The sequence below is a fragment of the Typopeltis vanoorti genome, chromosome 10 (genome assembly GCF_054136105.1).
Source record: "Typopeltis vanoorti isolate ZY-2024b chromosome 10, IOZ_Tvanoo_1.0, whole genome shotgun sequence".
NCBI lineage: Eukaryota > Metazoa > Arthropoda > Arachnida > Uropygi > Thelyphonidae > Typopeltis > Typopeltis vanoorti.
In genome coordinates this window covers 35,951,506-35,972,341 of record NC_143558.1, presented here as the reverse complement: position 1 = coordinate 35,972,341, position 20,836 = coordinate 35,951,506, and the positions used below count along the sequence as shown (strand labels likewise).

At 36.4% G+C, this 20,836-nt stretch overlaps 1 protein-coding gene across 1 annotated transcript in view; it reads right to left on the bottom strand.

Moving 5' to 3' along the window:
* Positions 1–20,836, bottom strand: part of puf (ubiquitinyl hydrolase 1 puf) — a 1,013,305-nt gene that overhangs the window by 573,495 nt on the left and 418,974 nt on the right. The window contains exon 31 of the mRNA XM_090399560.1: positions 5,691–5,939. Within this exon, the coding sequence (XP_090255686.1) occupies positions 5,691–5,939 (249 nt within the window). The remainder of the gene's footprint in view (positions 1–5,690; positions 5,940–20,836) is intronic.

Sequence of the window (20,836 nt, the reverse complement as noted above, 5' to 3'; positions counted from 1 at the left end):
GTCATTATGATAACACTCTAAAGGATAGAATTCAGGGTGTTATCATCTCCTAACTTCATATACCACATGAAGTTAGGAGAAGAAAAACCTATTAGCTCAAAATACATGTCAATTAAAAAACAGTTGTTAACATATTGCAACTAGAACCTAAATAATCATCCAACAATAATAAAAACTACAGCGGTTCTGTAACTCTTCCTCCTATTAAAAAAAAAAGTGTCTGAAAATTATCCAGATCCTGAAATAACATACAAAAAAGTTGTGTTTGTATAAATAAGGTGTCCATTATACTGTAATCACAAAGCCACTACCTCATCCTTCAATTAACAAGTAGGTACAAAGGTGACATCACCCAAACACAAAGAAGGCCTTCTTGGCATGTCTTTTCCTCTAGCTTGTATAAGTTATCACATGTATAAGTTGAGTTATATTTCACTGTTATGAAATATTATGCTTAGCTCATTGATCTACACAAATAATGTTTTCTTCTTAAATAAACTTGATGCAAGTCTTTTCTTGAGAGATATATGAAATAATTCCTATTAGAGTGATGTTATGAAATTTTGCAACAGGCAAGAAAACAAACTTCATTGTCAGTTATAATAATCAATCATAACTATTATCTATTTGAGCTATTTAGGTGCATTGGTGCAATGAGATATGGAAATAGATAACAGCATAAACAGATGAATAAATTTCCCATTTCATCTTTTTTTAGTGTTAGGCTCAATGTCACAGCCAACTAACCCAGTTTGTAGAAATTTAACATATTCGGTAATGGGGTGGATAATGCTAACTACATAGCTATACCTATGTAGTTAGCTATCCTGTATGCCTGTAATCACATCGGTTTGGCTTGTCATGGAATGAAAAACTCAACATTTCTTAGGAGGAAAACCATAGCAGCTTTGTATGAGAGCAACTAACTCACACTTGGTTGAAAATCCCTTACAAAATTTTTTGCAAACCTGACAGAATGGAAACCAAAAGGCATCAGATGACCTGTGGTTACTCAAAAATAAATAAATACATAAATTCAAAATGGACCAAGGGAAAATAAGAGATATCTAGTTGGAATTCGAGTTTGCCCGCTAGAGGGCCAGACGGATGGTTGTGTTTTCAGAGAGCTCCCGAAAGCTAAGTACAATTTTGAGTAAAAATTAGAATATAGGTTAAAATCATAACGTAATATTGCCTAATTTTGATAGCTTGTTGTGTCTGTGGGATTTTGGTGTGAATTACGTTATTTAATTTAGTATATAAGTTACGTTTCATAGATTTGAATATGGCGCCAATACGACGTAAGATAATGGTGTCCAAAAATACGACGCCATTGTACAAAAACTATAATGTGAGAGAGTTTGTCCAATGTGATGTATGTGGGATGTATGCATTCCCGAATGAGGCTGAAATTTGGATTGAAAGTGATAGTGGTGGGAGAATGTGTAGAAAGTGTAAGCAAAGTGAGGAGTTGAAGTATGTGTCAGGTAGTGAGATAGTTATGGTTGAAGAAAGCCAGAATTGTCAGAATGTGAGTGAAAATAGTGGCTTGATAGAGAATTGCGATGTACAAGATGGCAACGAGAGCGGTATTCTAAGAAAGAGTGAAAGCAACCATACTGAGAGAGAAAATGGTTTAAATGATAAAAATAATGAGGAATTATTTGTAGGAAGTGAGATCGCTAGGTTGCACGCAGTGATACAAAATGCGCAGCGGCAATTAGAGCACCTGCAAAACTCTTTCCAGAGTGATTCGGATAACGTAAAAAAACAGTGCAAGAATGAGAGAGTTTCTGAAATGAAAGAAAGAGTGTTGTATGGTGACTCGTTATTAAGAGGGGTGATAGATGGCAGTGTAACTAAATCGTACTTACCGGGTGCGAAATTTAAGGATGTAAGTGAGAGTATTAGAGTGCAAAAACAGAGGGTGATAGAATTAATAATTGTGGCAGGTACGAATGAATTGAAAGGTGATAAATTTTTTATGAGAGAGGACTTGAAAGTATTGTTAAAGGTAGCAAAAGATAAGAGTGACAGAGTTAGAATGGTTAGTCTGTTGCCGCGGTATGACAGAGAGGAGTTTAGGAGGAGAGCCATAATTGCAAATGGCATTATGCAGACGGTGTGGTGTGGAATTCGTGGATGTGTGGAATGAGTTTGAAGGGCGAAATGACTTATACAAGATGGATTGAATGGACTTGGTGTGCGGAGACTGGAAAGAGTGTTGCTGAATGAAGGGAAAATGGATGTGCAAAACCAGGGAAACTAGAACTACCAAGGAGGGGGTGGGGGGAATAGATATGCAGACATCAGTGAGACAGATGAGTGTAAGAATGTACATAATGTACCCGAGCCAGCACTAAGGACAAAAAATGGGAATGAGTCATTTAGAATAACGTATCAATATAGGGGTGGGACTAAGGGATCACTGCATTTCATGTATACTAATGCCAGGAGTATTAGGAACAAGAAGGAAGAATTTTTGGCCTTGATTGGCTCTTCCTGGCCACAGGTTATTGGCATTAGTGAAACATGGCTGATGGAAGAAGATATAGTTAGTGGGATAGAATGTGTAGTTTATAGTGTGTTTAGGAGGGACAGAGAGAATAAAATGGGGGGAGGGGTATTATTGATGATAGCTGATGAACTGCAGCCAAGGAGAATTGAAGTTGTATCGCAGGATAGTGAAAGGAGCTCATTTGAGGCTATTTGGTGTGAGATTGACACTGGCAGAATAAAATATACAGTTGGGAGCTGCTATAGACCAGGTGATGGAATAGATGGTGGAGATAGTATGCATAGGGAAATTGATGAAATGAGTGGAAGGAGGGTAATTATTATGGGGGATTTCAACTATGGTAACATTGATTGGAAGGAGGAGAGGACACATATGAGGAAGGAAAAGGATTTTATTCAATTATTAAGGGATAACTATCTGAGACAGCATGTAATTGAAAATACTAGGGGTGTGAGAGTGCTTGACCTGGTAATTGCATCTGAGAATTTGACTGTAATGAATATGACCATGTTGCCACCTATTGGTGAGAGTGATCATAAGGTCTTGACCTGGGAGGTGGCTAAAGGTGTGGAATTTTCGATTAAGACAGGGTATATGTGGAATTACCGTGCTGGCAAGTATGACAAGCTTAGGAGATTGCTTGGATCAGTGCCATGGCATGTACAACTGCAAGGGCTGGACGTCGATAGAGCATGGGAAATGGTCAAGGAGCATTTACAGGAGGTTATGGCTGATTGTATACCTAGGGTCCGAATAGTAAAACAAGTAGGGGTTAAATGGATGAATAAAACCATTAAGCTTGAGCTGCAAAAAAAGAAACAACTGTGGAGGGAATTTAAAGAAAGGGGTGACCTGCAGGCACACGAACGGTATAAAGTGCAGGCCAGAAAGGTAACGAGTGTGGAAAAAAAGCAAAAGCGGACTATGAAAGGAAACTAGCTATGCAAGCAAAAGAGAATCCAAAACAGTTCTTTCAATATGCTGCAAGCAAGAAAAAAAACTGTACACGGTAAAATGATTTTAAGGAATGACGATGGTAAGGAGGTCACTGAATCAGTCGATATAGTGGAGTTACTGAGCGCGCACTTTGCAAAAGCATATCATCCAGGTGGTGACATTAAAAAAAAATGAAGAAACCATTAGTTTATACAGGAATAGTGATGAATGAAGTGGAGGTGACTAGTCTATTACAGAACCTTAATGTGAACACATCTGTGGGATTGGATGGTATACCGGCACGGGTCTTGCGTGAAGCGGCTAAAGAATTATCAGTGCCCTTGACCATGTTGTTTAATCTGAGTCTCAGGTCTGGCTTAGTCCCGAAGGTGTGGAAAGAGGGGAAAATAGTTTCACTGCATAAAGGAGGATCCAAGACTATGGTTGCAAATTACCGACCGATCAGCATATCAGGAGTCGTTGTCACGGTCTTAGAGAAAGTAGTCAAGGGAAATATACAGGAATGGATTGATGAAAACGAGATACTGTACAGGGGACAGCATGGCTTTGTGAAGGGTAGATCATGCTTCAGTAACTTGCTCAAGTTTCATAACAAGGTGACGGCTGAACTGGATAAGGGAAATGGGTTTACAGTGATACTGCTGGACCTGGCAAAGGCGTTTGACAGGATACAACATCGAATACTAATCCGTAAACTACAACATATGGGAATGGATATAGGGTTGGTGAGGTGGATAGGTGGTTGGTTGATGGAGAGATATCAAAGAGTAGTTTATTCAAGAGTAGAGTCCAAAAGACGGCCTGTGACTAGTGGTGTGCCGCAGGGTTCTGTTATTGGACCACTGCTGTTTAATCTGTTCATTAACGATATAGGGAAGGATCTAAGTGGAACAATTCATTTGTTCGCTGATGATGCAAAGTTGGGTAGGGCAATAGTGAATGCAGAAGATGTCAAAGTCTTGCAGGATGACTTGGATAGTTTGGAGTTCTGGGCTAAGGAGAATGGATGTCAATTTAATGTGACAAAATGTAAGGTTATGCATTTTGTGGTGAAAAGATTAGCAGCAGTATACCACATTGGTGGAACTGTACTCCAAGAGATTGATGAGGCCAGGGACTTGGGAGTGTTGGTGGATAGGGAGATGAAGTTTAGGGGGCACATTGCAAAAGTAGCTAAATCAGCTCATCAACTCACTTGGTTGTTGAAAAATACCTTGACGAGCAGAGACAAGCAAGTTATTGTACCTCTGTACCGAGCCCTGATAAGACCTCATCTCGACTACTGTGCCCAGATTTGGTCACCTCGGTTCCTTCTTGATGGGGAGGAGGTGGAGAGGATCCAGAGGCGAGTGACTAAGATGATAGCAGGTCTGTGGAATGAACCATATGAGAACAGGTTGAAGGTTTGTGGGTTGCAGAAACTGGTTGATAGGCAGAAGAGGGGAGATATGATCGAGACATTCAAATTGCTAAAGGGATTCTATAGGATTAATTCAGAGGATATTTTTGAGATCAGGACTGGTGGTGGGAGAACTAGGGGACACCTATGGAAGCTGAGCAAGAGTGTGGTTAGCAGGGGTGTTAGAGCTGGGTTCTTTACTTTTAGAGTGGTAAATGAGTGGAATAAGTTGCCAGAGTCTGTTGTGGGTGCTATGACGGTGAACGAGTTCAAGACAAGGTATGATAGATATTGTGAGAATGTAATCGCATAGTTGTGTGGACATGATGTTTAGGGCCTCCCTCGATGAGTCTAAGGACTCCTGGAGTCGCCCGAAATAATAATAATAATAATAATAATTCATACAGCAGCTTAATTGCAAAGTCTCAAATTGCCAAGATCTAATCCAAGCAGATATGGGCTGTCATTTTAATATCCAAATATGTTCTCCTAACAGAAAACACTAATGCAGAAAAGAAAGAAATGGAAATAGAGTCAAAACCTCCAGTCAGTTCTTTCTTCACAATCCTTATAAACTATCAAGTATGAATTTTTTACTGGCAATTACCTAACATAAAAACTTAACTGACTTCAACCTTTACAGAAAATATATTAAACTATTATAAAAATATATTTGTAAATAAGCTAAATAACAATAGATAAAACTCACCAGGTATTGACTAATATCACAAATTTGTTCATCTACATATTCCATATTTGATTTTTTTTTTTAAAAAAAAGTATGAAATTTCTTTAAAAATTGATTACAAAACTTACCTCTGGATCATCTAAAACAAGTCGTTTAAGCCAGCCATCCAGATCTGGTTGTTGAAAAAGAAATGTTTTGACTAGAGGTTCTGAAAATGCCCAAGAGACTAATAACGTCATTGCACAATGAACTACTTGTGCCCGCCCCCAGAATCCAGTTTTGTATTGGTTTGGATCACAAGGCAAAGCTGCATCATACAAGACAGACAATAATACTTTTAGAACAGATTCCACATCACTCATCATTTGTAGCATGGTCTAATGTGGGAGAGAAAGAAGAAAAAATAAATAAATAATACACATATATATATATAGAGAGAGAGAGAGAGAGAGAGAGAGACAGAGAGAAAAAATCTCTAGATAATATAATATTAAACAAATTTTGAATAATATAAATATTTTACTGGATTTTCTAATATCATAAAGTGGATTGGTCCTTTGCCTTGATGCTTTACATAGAAGGCAATCTCTTTTTAAGGAATTTTTGGAGGAGATACATTCACATTACCTTAAAGAGATTTTAGGGCCACATTCTTCATGACATATGGAAGTATTTTATATGTGTTTATATAACTTATTAGATGTCTATTATGTCATTAACCATCTAAAGACATTGTATAACAATGAACATTTCATGCTTCACATGTTAAACAGCACATGTGAGTAATTTATATTATTATTATTATATGTTTTAAAACAACTGCTGTTAGAAGTATCACAGCTTTTTGTATATTATCTTCATCTCCATGATGAAGCTGTTACTTACTAAATAGTGAAACACAGAATTTTATTATAATAAATCCACAAGAAAATCCCATAAATACAGTTTCAGATAAAAGTCTTGCATTTTATCAAGTTTAATAAGTGACGTAATCTAAATGTATGTAATCCAAATGCATTGTGAAAAAATCTGGGGTGCTTAAGAGTCAAAACTGTATAATTAAGAGGAGACTCCACATAATCTTTAAAGGAATGCAGAAAACTGACCAGGGCTTCTAACCTAACGTCCCATCCTCACCTTGTGGTGCATCCTGTTAAGTATCTACCTGGATACTGAATGAATGAGGATAGTCTGGCAATTTGGGATTTAGTCAACTAAATTGTATTCTTACTGGCTTAAACCACAACATGACAGAATTTCATGCTGTTGGGCAGCCCTATTGTTTTTTTTTTGTTTTTTTTTTTTGGCAGGGAACCAGGGTGAACAGTGAAAGATCAGCTACTGAAACAAATCCTGAAACACACCCTAACTTAACATCACCAGATTTCAAGATCAGTACTACCAACATAGAAAGCCTAAATAGCAAAGAAATGGAGCTGGCTGAGGGATTGGATAATTACCAGATTGACATAATAGGGTGATTGAAACAAAAAAGACAAAAACTGATGAGATCTTTCTAAGCAAAAAATAAAAAATGCTATATTCAGACAATAACAATCAGGGAAAAGAAGGAGTAGCTATAGTATTCAAAACTAAATATGAGGCTAATCTTCTTGAATTGTAGGCAATATCAGGTAGAGTGATGTGGGCAAATATAAGAATGAGGAAGTGGACAATGATGCTATTTGTGCCTATGGTCCCACACAAGGTACTACTAAGGAAGAAGTGTAGGATTTTTTTGAGACTTTAGAGAAGCAATTGACACATTGAAAAAAGAAAAGTTGGTCCTTGTTGGGGATCTAAATCGCAGAGCAGGAAATGATTGTCAGACATACAAAAATATTTTGGGAACATTTGGAGAAAAGAATGTTGGATTTCTGCTCAGGACATGGACTGGTTATTACTAACACAATATTCCAAATAAAATTGTGCACAAATACACAGGGAGAGAAGAGGCAAGGAATAAGAAAAGTCTCATTGACAATGTATATTGCTGATAGTGATGTTTTCTCACTGGTGCAGGACACTAGAGTGATAGAGATTTGAAATGGAAAGTGACCATTTTGAGCAGGATAAAATTGATTTCATATTAAAAAGAAGAACATGTAAGAAAGTTTAAAAGCGAATAAAAGTTGCGTAGCTTTCAGATGTGAACTATAAATTAAAATACACAAACATTATGCAAGAAAAATTAGAGTTTGAGAACAGGAACCAAACCTTGGAGATTCAGTGGCAAGACCTCAAGAAAACACTGATTGATTTAGCCAGACTGGCATGGTGAGGTTGTTTGCAAGGATAGAAAAATCATAACTGCACGGTGAATGCAGGAAGTTAAAGAGTCAGTGAAGGAAAAGAATATAGCATATCAAAAGTTTCTGGCAAATAAGTCAGCTTGTGCTCTTAGAGAATACAGAAACAAATGTAAGAATGCTAAACAGCGTTTAAAACTACCGAAACAAAAGTCATGATTTTGGCAAGAATATAGAAAATAAATATCAGAAAGGTAGCAAAATATTCTGGAGGCTGTTGGAAAAGCTCAAATATGGAGGAAAGAGTGTGGTAAAAGGAATTAGAGATAATAAAACACTATGAAAACTGGCAAAAAAGATATTCTTGATGCATGGAGTAATTACTTCAAAAATTGCTAAAAGAAACAAGAAGTGACAGCACAGTGGTAAAAAACACCGAACAGCATGCAATCAGGAATACATATCTATACTTGAAGTGGATAAAGCTATCAAAATCCTGAAATGTGGAAAGGCAGGAGTAGATGATATTTGACTAGAAATGCTCAAGTATGGAGGTGTAAATATCTTGCAATGGATCTACCGCATAGTTCAGAAAGCCTGGAAAAAGGGACGAATTCCAGATGATTGGAGTAGAGCTCGTAGTACCATATACAAAAAAAAAGAAAAGAAATCAGAATATGAGAATTATAGAGGTATTTCTCTACTGAGTTTTCCTGGTAAGATTTATGCAAGTATGCTCGAGAAACGGTTGAGAAGGACTGTGGAAAGGAAGCTTGATGAAGAACAAGCTAGATTCAGGCCAAATAAAGGCTGTCAAGATCAGATTCTCGCTTTACGGCACACAGTTGAGAAATGGGAATATAACAAACATCTGTATTTACATTTTGTTGACCTGCAAAATGCATATGATAAGCTGCCAAGATAAAAGCTATTCAAAACATTACAGTTTTATGGTGTCAATAAGACATTATATCAAGCAATATTTAGTCTTTATTTGAGTTGTAAGTCAGCAGTTAGAATTGAAATAAGTACAGGAAGATGGTTTGAAATTAAATCTAGTGTCAGACAAGAATGTACATTATCCCCTCTGTTATTTATTATCTATATGGATCACATTATGAAGGAAAGTGATATTGAACCTGATATCAAAATTGGAAATGTTAACGTCAACTCTTTACTTTATGCAGATGAAGTTATATTTTTAAACAAATCCAGTACAGACATCCAAGATTCCCTGACTAAATTGAATAACTGTTGTAATATATTTGGTATGAAGATCAGCAATAACAAGAGAAAGACAATGAAAATAGGCAGAATCGTTGAAAATATCAACTACATCATGAATGGAGAAGCTATAGAACAAGTAAAACATTTTAGCTACCAAGGCACAATTTTTAGTGAAGATGGTAAATTAAATATGTAAATAGATAACAGAATCAGCAAAGCCAGTATGGTAGGAACTCAACTGGAATAAATTTATATGGAATAAGAGAGAAATTAGTCAAAACACTAAATTAGCTGTATACAAGACAGTGTTCAAACCAATTTTAACTTATGGATCTGAGAGCTGGGTTTAAAAAAAAAAAAACACTTCACCAAAGACTAGAGACCACAGATATGAGAGTCTTGAGAAAGATTAGGGGCATGAACAGATTGCATCAATGGCAATATCATATTAAAAGTGAGAATATTAGGAAAGAACTTGCCACTGTTAGCATCCAGGAATGTGTTAGTAGAGCTAATCTCAGGTGGTATGGTCATCTAAACAGAATGGGAGGGGAAAAAATTAGCAAAACAAGTGTTTTTTGCCAGGTTGACAAGAAAAAGACCCAGAGGAAGACTAAGATATAGGTGGATTGATACAGCAAAAAGTGCCTTAGAAGAAGAAATATAGGATCTGATTATGTTGGAGTCTTGACAGATAACTGATTGATTTGGAGGAAAATTGTTGATAGCAAGTTCGTAATGATGTAAGTTCTTCATGTCGTACCATCATAATATACTGTACATCCCTTGAGGGTACATGTAAGAAATTTGATGATGATGATGATGATGATGGAAAAAAATCTAAATATCTTTAAATATCTTTATGATATTTATGAAAGTATAAAGATTATTTTGTTGCATCTCTTCCATGAATCCTACAAATGTTATGGACCATTCCATGTTGGTCAAGTCTGAAAAACCTGTATATAAAAAAAGCAATACCAGATTCCTATGAAGCTACAGAGAAATTAGAAGACCTTTTAAAGGGTCATAAATAGAGCACAATAAATTTCTTAAGACAGCATATTTCCTGAAATGGAAATTATAATGCTCATAAAAGCATTTCAGAATCACTTTCAAAGAAGTGCCTTAAAAGCACAGAATGTTAGATATGACAATATTGGAGTGCTCACAAGTAATAGATTGATTTGGAGGAAAATTGTTGATCGAAGATTAATAATAATTACTATGACAGCAATAATTAATATTGCTGAAAGTTTATTTTTCTCTTGGTTAGACTATAATAAATTTAGTTTAATCCTTTATCCAAGTGTGAGCAAACAAAGTTTGCACCTGAAAGTATCTTCAGGACTGGAGTAAGGTGGTACAACACCAGGCAACTCGTTGCAAAGGTGGAGCAAGCTAACATCACTCCTATCTCAGTATCTCCCATAATGCAAAACACATCTCCTTGCAGATATGTATAATGTTATGCATTAAGGGAAGGGCCACTACCCAGACTAGTTTCGACCTTTATTGAGGTCTCTTCAGTGGGAGCCAAACTGAAGTGGAGATACCAGGCAGAAGCATTAGCAAGGGAGATACATCATTTCTTCTTCCTTTAGGATTATGGGTTTTATATCTCTCTCAATGGTTGGTATATGTGGGTGAAAGCTTTTAACTTAAAAGATATTCAAGAAGTAATTGTACCAGATGTGTTCCATTTCTCTAATATTTCAAGTTACCTTGTCTTCCAAATCTGGAAAATGAATCAATATGTAGGTTGTGCAGAAGGAATGATATAGGATTTGTGGATCTGTGGTATGTGTTTCTCAAAAAGAAGGATTTGTATAATGCTAATGGACTACGTCTAAATGATTTTGGTGTTAGGCGTCTAGAGAGCTTTGTTCAATGAGCATGCTGAAGTGCGAATTCAAGAAAACTTAAGCAATTAGGGTGGAAGCAGGTAAGTTTGTGTGAAGTGAATATGAGAATGACTAATTACAAAAAAATAGTCACTCAAGCAAAAATATTGAATAAGGTAGTCAATTCAGGAAGAAAGGGGATTTGGATCCTAAAGGGATGCTTCACTTTCTATATACTAATACCAGAAGTATCAGAAACAGGAGGGAGGAGTTTTTAGCATTGGCTAGTGCAACTCTGCCAGAGATTATAGGCATTAGTGAGACTTGACTAACATCAGACAGTGTAGTTACAGGGATAGAATGTGAAGAGTTTAGCATTTTCAGGGAAGATGGAAGAGGATGGGGGAAAGGGGAAGACTGCTGATGATGCTGATGAATTGCAGCCAAAAAGAACAGGATATAGGCTGGAGGATGGCTTTTCATTTGAGGCACCCTAGTGTGAGATCAAGGCCAGTATGACAAAATATATATTTGGTTGTTGCTATAGGCCAGGGGGGTTCCACAGATGATCTGTGGAACCCCCTGGCCAAATCAGTATAATGAGTGCAGGTCGAATGATTATTATGGGGAAATTCAACAATGGAGATAAAGACTGGAAGAAAGAAAGAAAGAAAGATCACACAGCTGAAAGAAAATGGAATTTATACACCTACTGAGAGAAAATTACTTGAGGCAGCATGTGATGGAGAGAACTAGGGGGTGTGAGAGTATTGGACCTGGTCACAGGATCAGAAGAGCTATCCATAACCAAGGTGGCTAGCCACACTGCCTCTGGTTGGCAAAAGTAACCATGCGGTCTTGACTTGAGAACTGTAAAACATGACAAATATTCTGTCAATAAGGGGTATATGCAGAACTACAATGTAGGTGATTATAACAAGCTTAGGAGGAAGCCTGAATGCGCCATGGCATTAAACACTGCAAGGGAAGAATGTTAGTAGTGCATGGAAGATAGCTAAGGGGGTATTCTAGAGGAAGCAATATTAAGTTGAAGGTAAGGAGGGTTAATCAGATAGCAGTTAGAAGGATGAGTAATATCATTAAACCTGAGCTGCAGACTATGGAAGATTAACCTTAATGGATGATGATGAGATGACAGAAGCAGATAAAACAGTTGAGTTACTGAATGACCACTATGCAAGTGTATATCATCAAAGTGAGGTTACATGTGTTACAGACACTGATGTGAGAGTTGAGGTGGATGAATTGCCGGTTCTTAGGATACTGTAGAATCTCAATATAAATACAGCTGTTGGATTCAATGAAAGATATCAGCTCAGATTTTGTGAGACTGTTCAAAGGAACTGGCAATGCCTCTGACTAGGTTCTCAGCTATGGTAGAGTTCCAGAGGAGTGGAAAGAGGAGAAAATAATTCTCTTGCATAAGGGAGGCTGTAAGACTGCAGTAACAATTATAGGCCAATCAGTATCTCAAGTGTGGTCGTAAAAAGGACTGGAAAAATTGGTCAAAAAGAGAATTCAAGAATGGGTGGATAAAAAATGTGTTTCTGTATGAGGAGCAACATAGCTTTCTGAAGGGTTGGCCATGCCTCAGTAATTTATCATCTTTTTATAATAGAGTAACTGCAGAGTTGGATAAAGGAAATGGATACATGATGATTCTGCTGGATTTTGCAAAGGCATTTGGCAGAATACCACATGGAACTCTGTTATGCAAATTAGAACAAATAGGGATGGATATGACACTGGTTAAATGGATAAAAGGATGGCTGCTGGACAGATATCAAAAAGTGGATATATGGAGGGGGAAGAATTTAGGCAAAAACAGGCAACTAGTGGTGTGCTGCAAGGTTCAGTGCTGAGACCATTGCTGTTTAATTTGTACATAAATGATAGATCAAATAACATGAAAGGAAATTTTCAGTTGTTTGCTGATGATGCACAAAATCAAGGCAATGTGAAGAGCTTGCGAGACAATTTAAATAGGCTGCCAGTATATACAAAAAATAATGGGTATCAGTTTAATGTGAAAAAATGTACAGTTATGCATTTTGGAATAAATAGATTACATGCTATGTATCACATTGCCGGCACTGTATTGCACAAAATAGAGGAAGCTAGAGATTTAAGGGTGGACAACAAGTAAAGTTTAGTGGACATATTGCTAAGGTAGCCCATAAAATTACTTGGCTATTGAAGAACACGTTAACAAGTAGAGATAAGGTAGTTTTTATTCCTCCTTATGAGGCCTTGATACTTCCACATCTGGATTACTGTACTCACTTGGGGATAAGAAAGTGATGGAGAAGACAGAAGCGAGTGACCAAGATGGTGAGTTCTCTTTGGAATGTGCCCTATGAGGACAGATTGAGGGTGTGTGGATTACAGAAGTTAGTTGACAGACAAAAAAAAAAGAGGGGATATGGTAGAAACATTTAAGTTACTTAAAGGGTTTAATAGGATTGATACATAGGAAATGTTTCAGCACTTGGCTGAAAGGGGAAGATTAAGCAGTCATCCCAGTAAGTTGAATAAGGTTGTGGTTAGCAGTGGACTAGATTTTTTGCTTGTAGTGTTGTGAATGAGTGGAATAGGTTGCCTAGTCAGTTGTGAGTGCTTTGTCTGTTAATGGGTTCAAGCATAGGTATAATAGATTGTGTGGATAGTTTGGATCTCCCCCAGTGAGTCTTTGGATTCCATAGAGGCACCTGTACATACCAATAATAATATAAAGTGGAAAAAACCATCAAAAACATGATGTGGGAAGCAGTATAAAGAGATGATATTCAACCAAAAGTGTTCAAATATGGAGGTATAAAAGTTTTAGATTCAGAATGCTTGGGCAGAGGATTTCCAGAGGACTGGAGTAGAGCAGTTATAGTAACATCGATAAAAAGGGAAATAAAACCCTACTGAATGTTCCTGGTAAGATTTATGCAAGTATGCTTTGAGAAATAGCTGAGAAAAGCTGTCGAATGAAAGTTTCAAGAAGAACAAGCTGGGTTCAGGCTAAACAGAGGTTGTCAAGATCAGATTTTCACTTTAAGACAAACAGTTGAGAAATCTCATAGGAATGTAACAAGAATCTGTATTTAAGTTTTGTAGATCTGGAACAGACACAGGGGGGGGGGGGGGGGAAGAAAGAAAGAAAGAAAAAAGTGAGTCCTTGGCTGCAAGGTAATATGAGCTACTAATCGAAATGCAGAAAGACGACTCTGAGGAGATTTTTTGTGATTTTCTGTTACACAAATGTTAGAGTTGACAATGTGTTAGGGAGATGAAAGAATCTCAGCTCTTTAGGAGCGTCTTATTACAATATTGGATTTTGAACATCGTGTTCATTACTGAACCTTGTCGGACTCTGCCTCTGGAGTCTTGACGAGTAACAGACTGATTTGGAGGAAAATTTTTGTTAGGAAGTTAGTAATGATGTAAATTTTTCATGTAGTACTATCATATCCACCCCCTTGAGGGTACATGGCAGGAATTTGATGATGAAATCTCATAGGAATGTAACAAGAATCTGTATTTAAGTTTTGTGGATCTGAAACAGACACAGAACAACGTATCAAGAGAAAAGCTGTTCAAAACATTACAGTTATGTGGTGTAAATGAAGCATTATATCAAACAATACTTAGCCTATATTTCAGTTATAAGTCAGCAGTCACAAATGAAGGATGTACAGGAAGATAGTTTGATGTTAAATCAGGTGTGAAATAAGAGTGCACATTACCTCCACTGTTATTTATCATCTACATGGATTGCATTATGAAGTGGTATTAAACCTGACATCAGAATTGGAAATGTTAATCTTAGCTCTTTATAAGGTTATACTTCTAAATGAATTCAGAACAAGTCTGTAGGTTTTCCTGACTAAACCGAATAACTGCTGTAATAAATTTGGTATAAAATTCAGCAATAAAAAGACAAAGACAGTGAAAATAGGCAAAAACATTAGGGGAAAAAAAATCAACTACTTCCTGAATGAAAACCTACAGAACAAGTAAAATATTTTAGCTATTTAGGCAGAATGTTTATTGAAGATGGCAAATTAAGTATGGAAATAGACAACAAAATTCACAAAAGCTGGAGGCGTAGGAAGTAAAGTGAACAAATTCATATGGAATAAGAGAGAAATTAGTCAAAACACTAAATTAGCTGAATACAAGACAGTGTTCAAACCAATTCTAACTTTTGGATCTGAGAGAGCATTAGAAATGAAATACTTGATAAAGGACTGGCGACCACAGATATGAAAGTTCTGAGAAAAATTAGGGGAGTGAACAGATGGCATCAATTGCAGTATCTTATTTAAAATGAGGATATTAGGAAAGAACTTGACATTGTTAGCATTCAGGAATGTGTTAGCAGATCCAATCTCAGGTAGTATGGCCACTTAGATATAATGGGACAGGAAAGGTTAGAAAAACAAGTTCCTTGTCAGTGAAGCAGAAAAAGACTCAGAGAGAAACCAAGATGTGTCTCAGAAGACAGAAATATAAGATATGATAATGTTAAGGTCTTGACAGATAGCAGATTAATTTGGAGAAAAATTGTTGATAGGGAGTTAGAATTGGTGTAACTTTTTCATGTAGTACTATCATCATATGCTGTACACCCACTGAGGGTACATGCCAGTAATTTGATGATGATGATAATGATGAGAAAAAGGCTCTGACAATTATACACCCATCAGAAACTTAGGTATCATCTTTATGATGAGAAGATAAAGACAGAGCTTTCTCCTATGTCACTGTCATCAAGACATAAATTCTATTCTGCTGATAGAAAGATGTGGATGTCTGTGCTCTAGTTATCTCCCAAACTATTAAAGGAACATTAGCATAGAACAATAGGATTCCAGTGAAATCAGAATTGCTCAACAGCAGAATGCCTTTTGGAGAAAATAATATAACTCAGTTTACAATCACTGTTCATCTATGTACTTACCTTTCAAACTAGAACCCCTCCCCTCCCCACCAAAAAAAAAAAGGAAAGGAAAGAAAAAAGATTACGTTGGGTAAAAATATGAAAAAAAAAAAAAAAAAAAGATCCCAATAAGCTTCAGATTCCATTGAAGAAAATACCTTGGATTTTAAATCAGTATTACATTGCCTCTTTAGAGGCCTTGAAGATAAGTGGAAGTTGTGTAACTTGGAGATAAGAAGATCCATGTCTGGAGCTAAAGAGAGATTTTACTTGCTAACCATCAAATATGATGCCAAGATTTAGTAAAATCTTGCCATATATGTCAGCTATGAAATTTTTCAGATAAAAAGCACCTTTCCAGTCTTGAAAGCTCTGGTTTAAGCCACTAGTATATTCCTGCAGATACTGTTAATCCTTTCAATATAACTAAGAAGTTACACACAATCATTAAGTTTAATGAAATGAATACTACATACTACACAGAGGAACAATAAAATACAAGTTTATCAGATCGCATATTTCATCTCTGTCATAGAGTCATTGTCAGGGATTATCATCATTTATTCATGTATGAATAGGGAAATTATTCTTATTATTTTAAAGTATCTTGATGGAGTCATATGGTTTTCCCTACATGATAGTTTGGGTTTCCCTCAATGAGAGAAATCCAAACTATCATGTACACAAAACCTATCATAATGCTCATAGGTCATTCACTGTACAATAACTCATAACTAATTCAGGCAATTCATTTCACTCATTCACCACTTTTCGTGCAAAAAAATCTAGTCAGCATACCCTTTCTAACCACACAGTTTCCACAGATGATCCCTAGTTTTCTATTTGTCATATATTGAAAAATTTCCTCTGCATTAATTTTATAAAACTGCTTTAATATCTTATAAGTTTCTAGGATGTCTTCTCTAAATTTACCATCTATCAACTAAACTTTGTAAACCACACACCCTCAACCTATTCTCTTAGTCACTCGATACTGAATCCACTCTACTCCATCTGATCCCCAAGAAATCCAGGTGATCAAATCTGTGCACAGAAGTCAAGATATGACAGAATCATAGCCTTAGAAAAGGAGATAATACTTCCCTAACATTCCTTGTAAGCACATTTTTCAGCATTCAAGTTATCCTTTGAACTATTTTTACCAACTTTTTCAATATGCAATCTGAGCTTCAACTCTCTGTTCATCAATATCCTCAATTCCCTGCAATTCAGTACCATCAATATAATACATTGTATGTAAACTTTTCAACCCGAATATGCAATCTGAACTTCATCTCTCTGTCCACTAATATAGCCAAGCCTCATCACTTTCCTACAATCCAGCAGGACCATCAAATATGAGACACCATACGTAACCTTTTCAATCTGAAGTGCAAAAGGTTATATTTTGCAACATTAAATTGACAGTCATTATCCTTTGCCCACAGAGCCACTTTATTTAAATTATTAAATAAAGTGTTTAAATTGAAATAGATTAAATTGCATCATCAGCAAACAATCGTCCCCCCCCCCTAAATCTTTCCCTACATCACTGATATACAAATTAAATAGTGGCTCTAATACAGAACTCTGAGGTACTCCACCATCATTCTCCTAGATTCCACTCCACTGTATACTATTCTCTGGTATCTGTCCATCAGCCATCCCCCATATCCATGCTACTAGCTTCATATCCATTCCCATTTGCTCCAACTTTTGTAACAGTTTTCCATGTGGTATTCTGTGAAATGTCTTTGTAAAGTCCAGCAGTATCAGGGTGTAATCATCAAACCTACAGCAGGATTCAAACCTAGTCTTTTGGCTGGAGAGCGATAAAGTTAACCACTCGGCCAACCAGGCCATCTGGTTGGCCGACTGGTAAGCATATATTTTAGATAAAGATAGGCAGTCATTCCAATTCAAGTTCAGAAATATTTCAGACTAGAATTTTTCCGATATTTTATAAATTAGAATGACTGTTTATCTTTATCTAAAATATGGAAAAGTCCTATTAGAATAACACATCATTAAATTGTTTACAGTTATGATTAACCTACAACTGTTTATGTTTCAAATCAATCCATTGTTTGCATTCTACCTTGTAATCAACTGTAAATGCCACCGAAGATGATCTGTAAGTTTCAGACCAAAATATCTGGCCTGCTAAACAAGTTTTATCTAAGCCTTGTGTTTTCATGTAAATGAGTAATGTGTCAGTGAGAAGATTGTGCAGGAGGAATGGTGTGCAATTTATAGATATATAGATTGAATTTGATCAACGAAGGGACTTACAGGCCTGACAAACTACATTTAAATGGATTTGGTGTGAGAGCTTGGAAGTGCAAAACCAGAGAAACTAGAGATTGTATTTCAACGTCCTCTTGTACCCCCCAATTAGCCTTGGGTGTAATATCATTACCAACCCAGGTGACCATACATATGTTTGATTGCAACCCCCCCCCCCAATCTTTATCCAGTTCCACTGTCACTTAATTATAAAATGTGAATAATGTCAATTTGGGATGTGATTAGTGTATGATATCTTTAGGAGTTGTCTACAGCATCATTTCAAATGCCAGTCTTTTTCATCTTCTTTTAGGAAGGTTCAAGTTTCACTTCCATACAGAAGTACTGAATTATCTAGTATGTTAATAGGGCATCCATTGGTAATTGTAAGCTTGTTATCGGTTCCTAGTGATTTTAGTTTTTGGAATGCTTTTTTTTTTTTTTTTGCAATTTTTGTTCTAATATCCTGTCTTGATGCGCCATCATTATTAAAGATATTGCCTAGGTATTTAAACTGATCTATGGATGTATCCTGAATTAAGATTTTTTTCAGTTCTCCTACAGCACTTCCTACTTGGTCAGAAGCACAGATATTTGTCACTGTTTTTGATTTTTGGGTACTTATGGCTAAGCCAATATTTTTTAAGAGTATAAGCTAATTTTGTGGTGATTTCCTGAAGGTCCGATTTGTTTTCTGCTAGAAAATCAACATCATCAGCGAAACTTTAGATGGTTTTCTTCTTCCTCCTACTGCCACTCTAATATCACAGTTCTCCATGGCTTCATTTACAACATATTCAAGGAAGAAGTTAAATAACATTGGTGATGATTCGCATCCCTGTCTCACGCCCTGCTCTATTGGAAAGGGAGTGCAATAATTCCCTTTCATTTCAACCATCATTTCAGAAGATGAGTACAGGGATTCAGTCAGTCGTATTATTTTGTTATCTATTCCATAATGTTGCAGAATTTTCCAAAGGACATCATGCCAAATAAAATCAAAGTCTCTCTTGTAGGTCAATAAAATTATGGCACATTACTTTATTATGTTTCACATATTTTTATCCAATGATATGGAGTGCAAATAAATGGTCAATTGCACTCCTGTTCTTTCTAATCCAGCCTGAAAGTGTGAAAAATGGAATTCCATTTTTGCTTCAATACATGAGCGTAAGATGTCCAAAAATATTTGCTGGGGTGGTTAATAAGGCTAATTGTCCTAAAATTATTGCTTTTTTTTTTTTTTTTTTTAAGAATGGGAATAAGGATAACTATATGTCACCTGGTCAGATTTCAGTGTTCCCCACATGTTGGCAAATTTTGAAGGTGCACTACCACTAGGTTCTCTCTCTAATTCCACTAACCTGCCTGAATGTACAAGCAGGATACAGGATGACTCTTTACACTGTATCTCTGTAACTACACCATTTTCTGTCAACTAGGTCTAACTGATGTCTAAAGGTTTTGGACAGTCGAGCTGACCAATGCCAAAAAGTCCTCTCCCTTATTCCTAATACTTCTGGCATTCATGCACATGTATTTCAATGTCCTCTTGTACCCCCCAATTAGATAAAGATTGGGGGGAGGGGGGGAATCAAACATATGTATGGTCATCTGGGTTGGTAATGATATTACACCCAAGGCTAATTGGGGGGGTACAAGAGGACGTTGAAATACAATCTCTAGTTTCTCTGGTTTTGCACTTCCAAGCTCTCACACCAAATCCATTTAAATGTAGTTTGTCAGGCCTGTAAGTCCCTTCGTTGATCAAATTCAATCTATATATCTATAAATTGCACACCATTCCTCCTGCACAATCTTCTCACTGACACATTACTCATTTACACGAAAACACAAGGCTTAGATAAAACTTGTTTAGCAGGCCAGATATTTTGGTCTGAAACTTACAGATCATCTTCGATGGCATTTACAGTTGATTACAAGGTACAATGCAAACAATGGATTGATTTGAAACATAAACAGTTGTAGGTTAATCATAACTGTAAACAATTTAATGATGTGTTATTCTAATAGGACTTTTCCATATTTTAGATAAAGATAAACAGTCATTCAAATTTATAAAATATCGGAAAAATTCTAGTCTGAAATATTTCTGAACTTGAATTGGAATGACTGCCTATCTTTATCTAAAATATATGCTTACCAGTCGGCCAACCAGATGGCCTGGTTGGCCGAGTGGTTAACTTTATCGCTCTCCAGCCAAAAAGCTGTAGTTTGAATCCTGCCGTGGGCATGGATGTTTGTGATTGTCTGTAAAAATACTAGTGGTGATGGACAGTAGACGGCATTGGTGTAGATGATGCAGTTGGTGGATGATGTTGGATGAGGTTTGAGTGGTGGAGATGGAGAGTTGTAGAGTAAGTGACCTCCCTCAATGAGTCCTCGACTCCTTGGAGGTGTCAAATAATAATAAGAAAGAGTTATTAGAATAATACATCATTAATCTCTTCCCCCAGTTATGACTAACCTATGTTTCCTTAGTTATAACATTATGCTGTTATGAGTATAACATCATGTGGCTTTTCTGTTTCAAATCAATCCATTGTTTGCATTCTACCTTGTAATTGACCTTCACAGCCACTGAAGATGGTCTGTAAGTTTCAGACCGAAATATCTGGCCTGGTAAACAAATAAATAGTTTTATCTATGCGTTGTGTTTTTGTATAAATAAGTAATGTAACTATGGCACAAGTTTC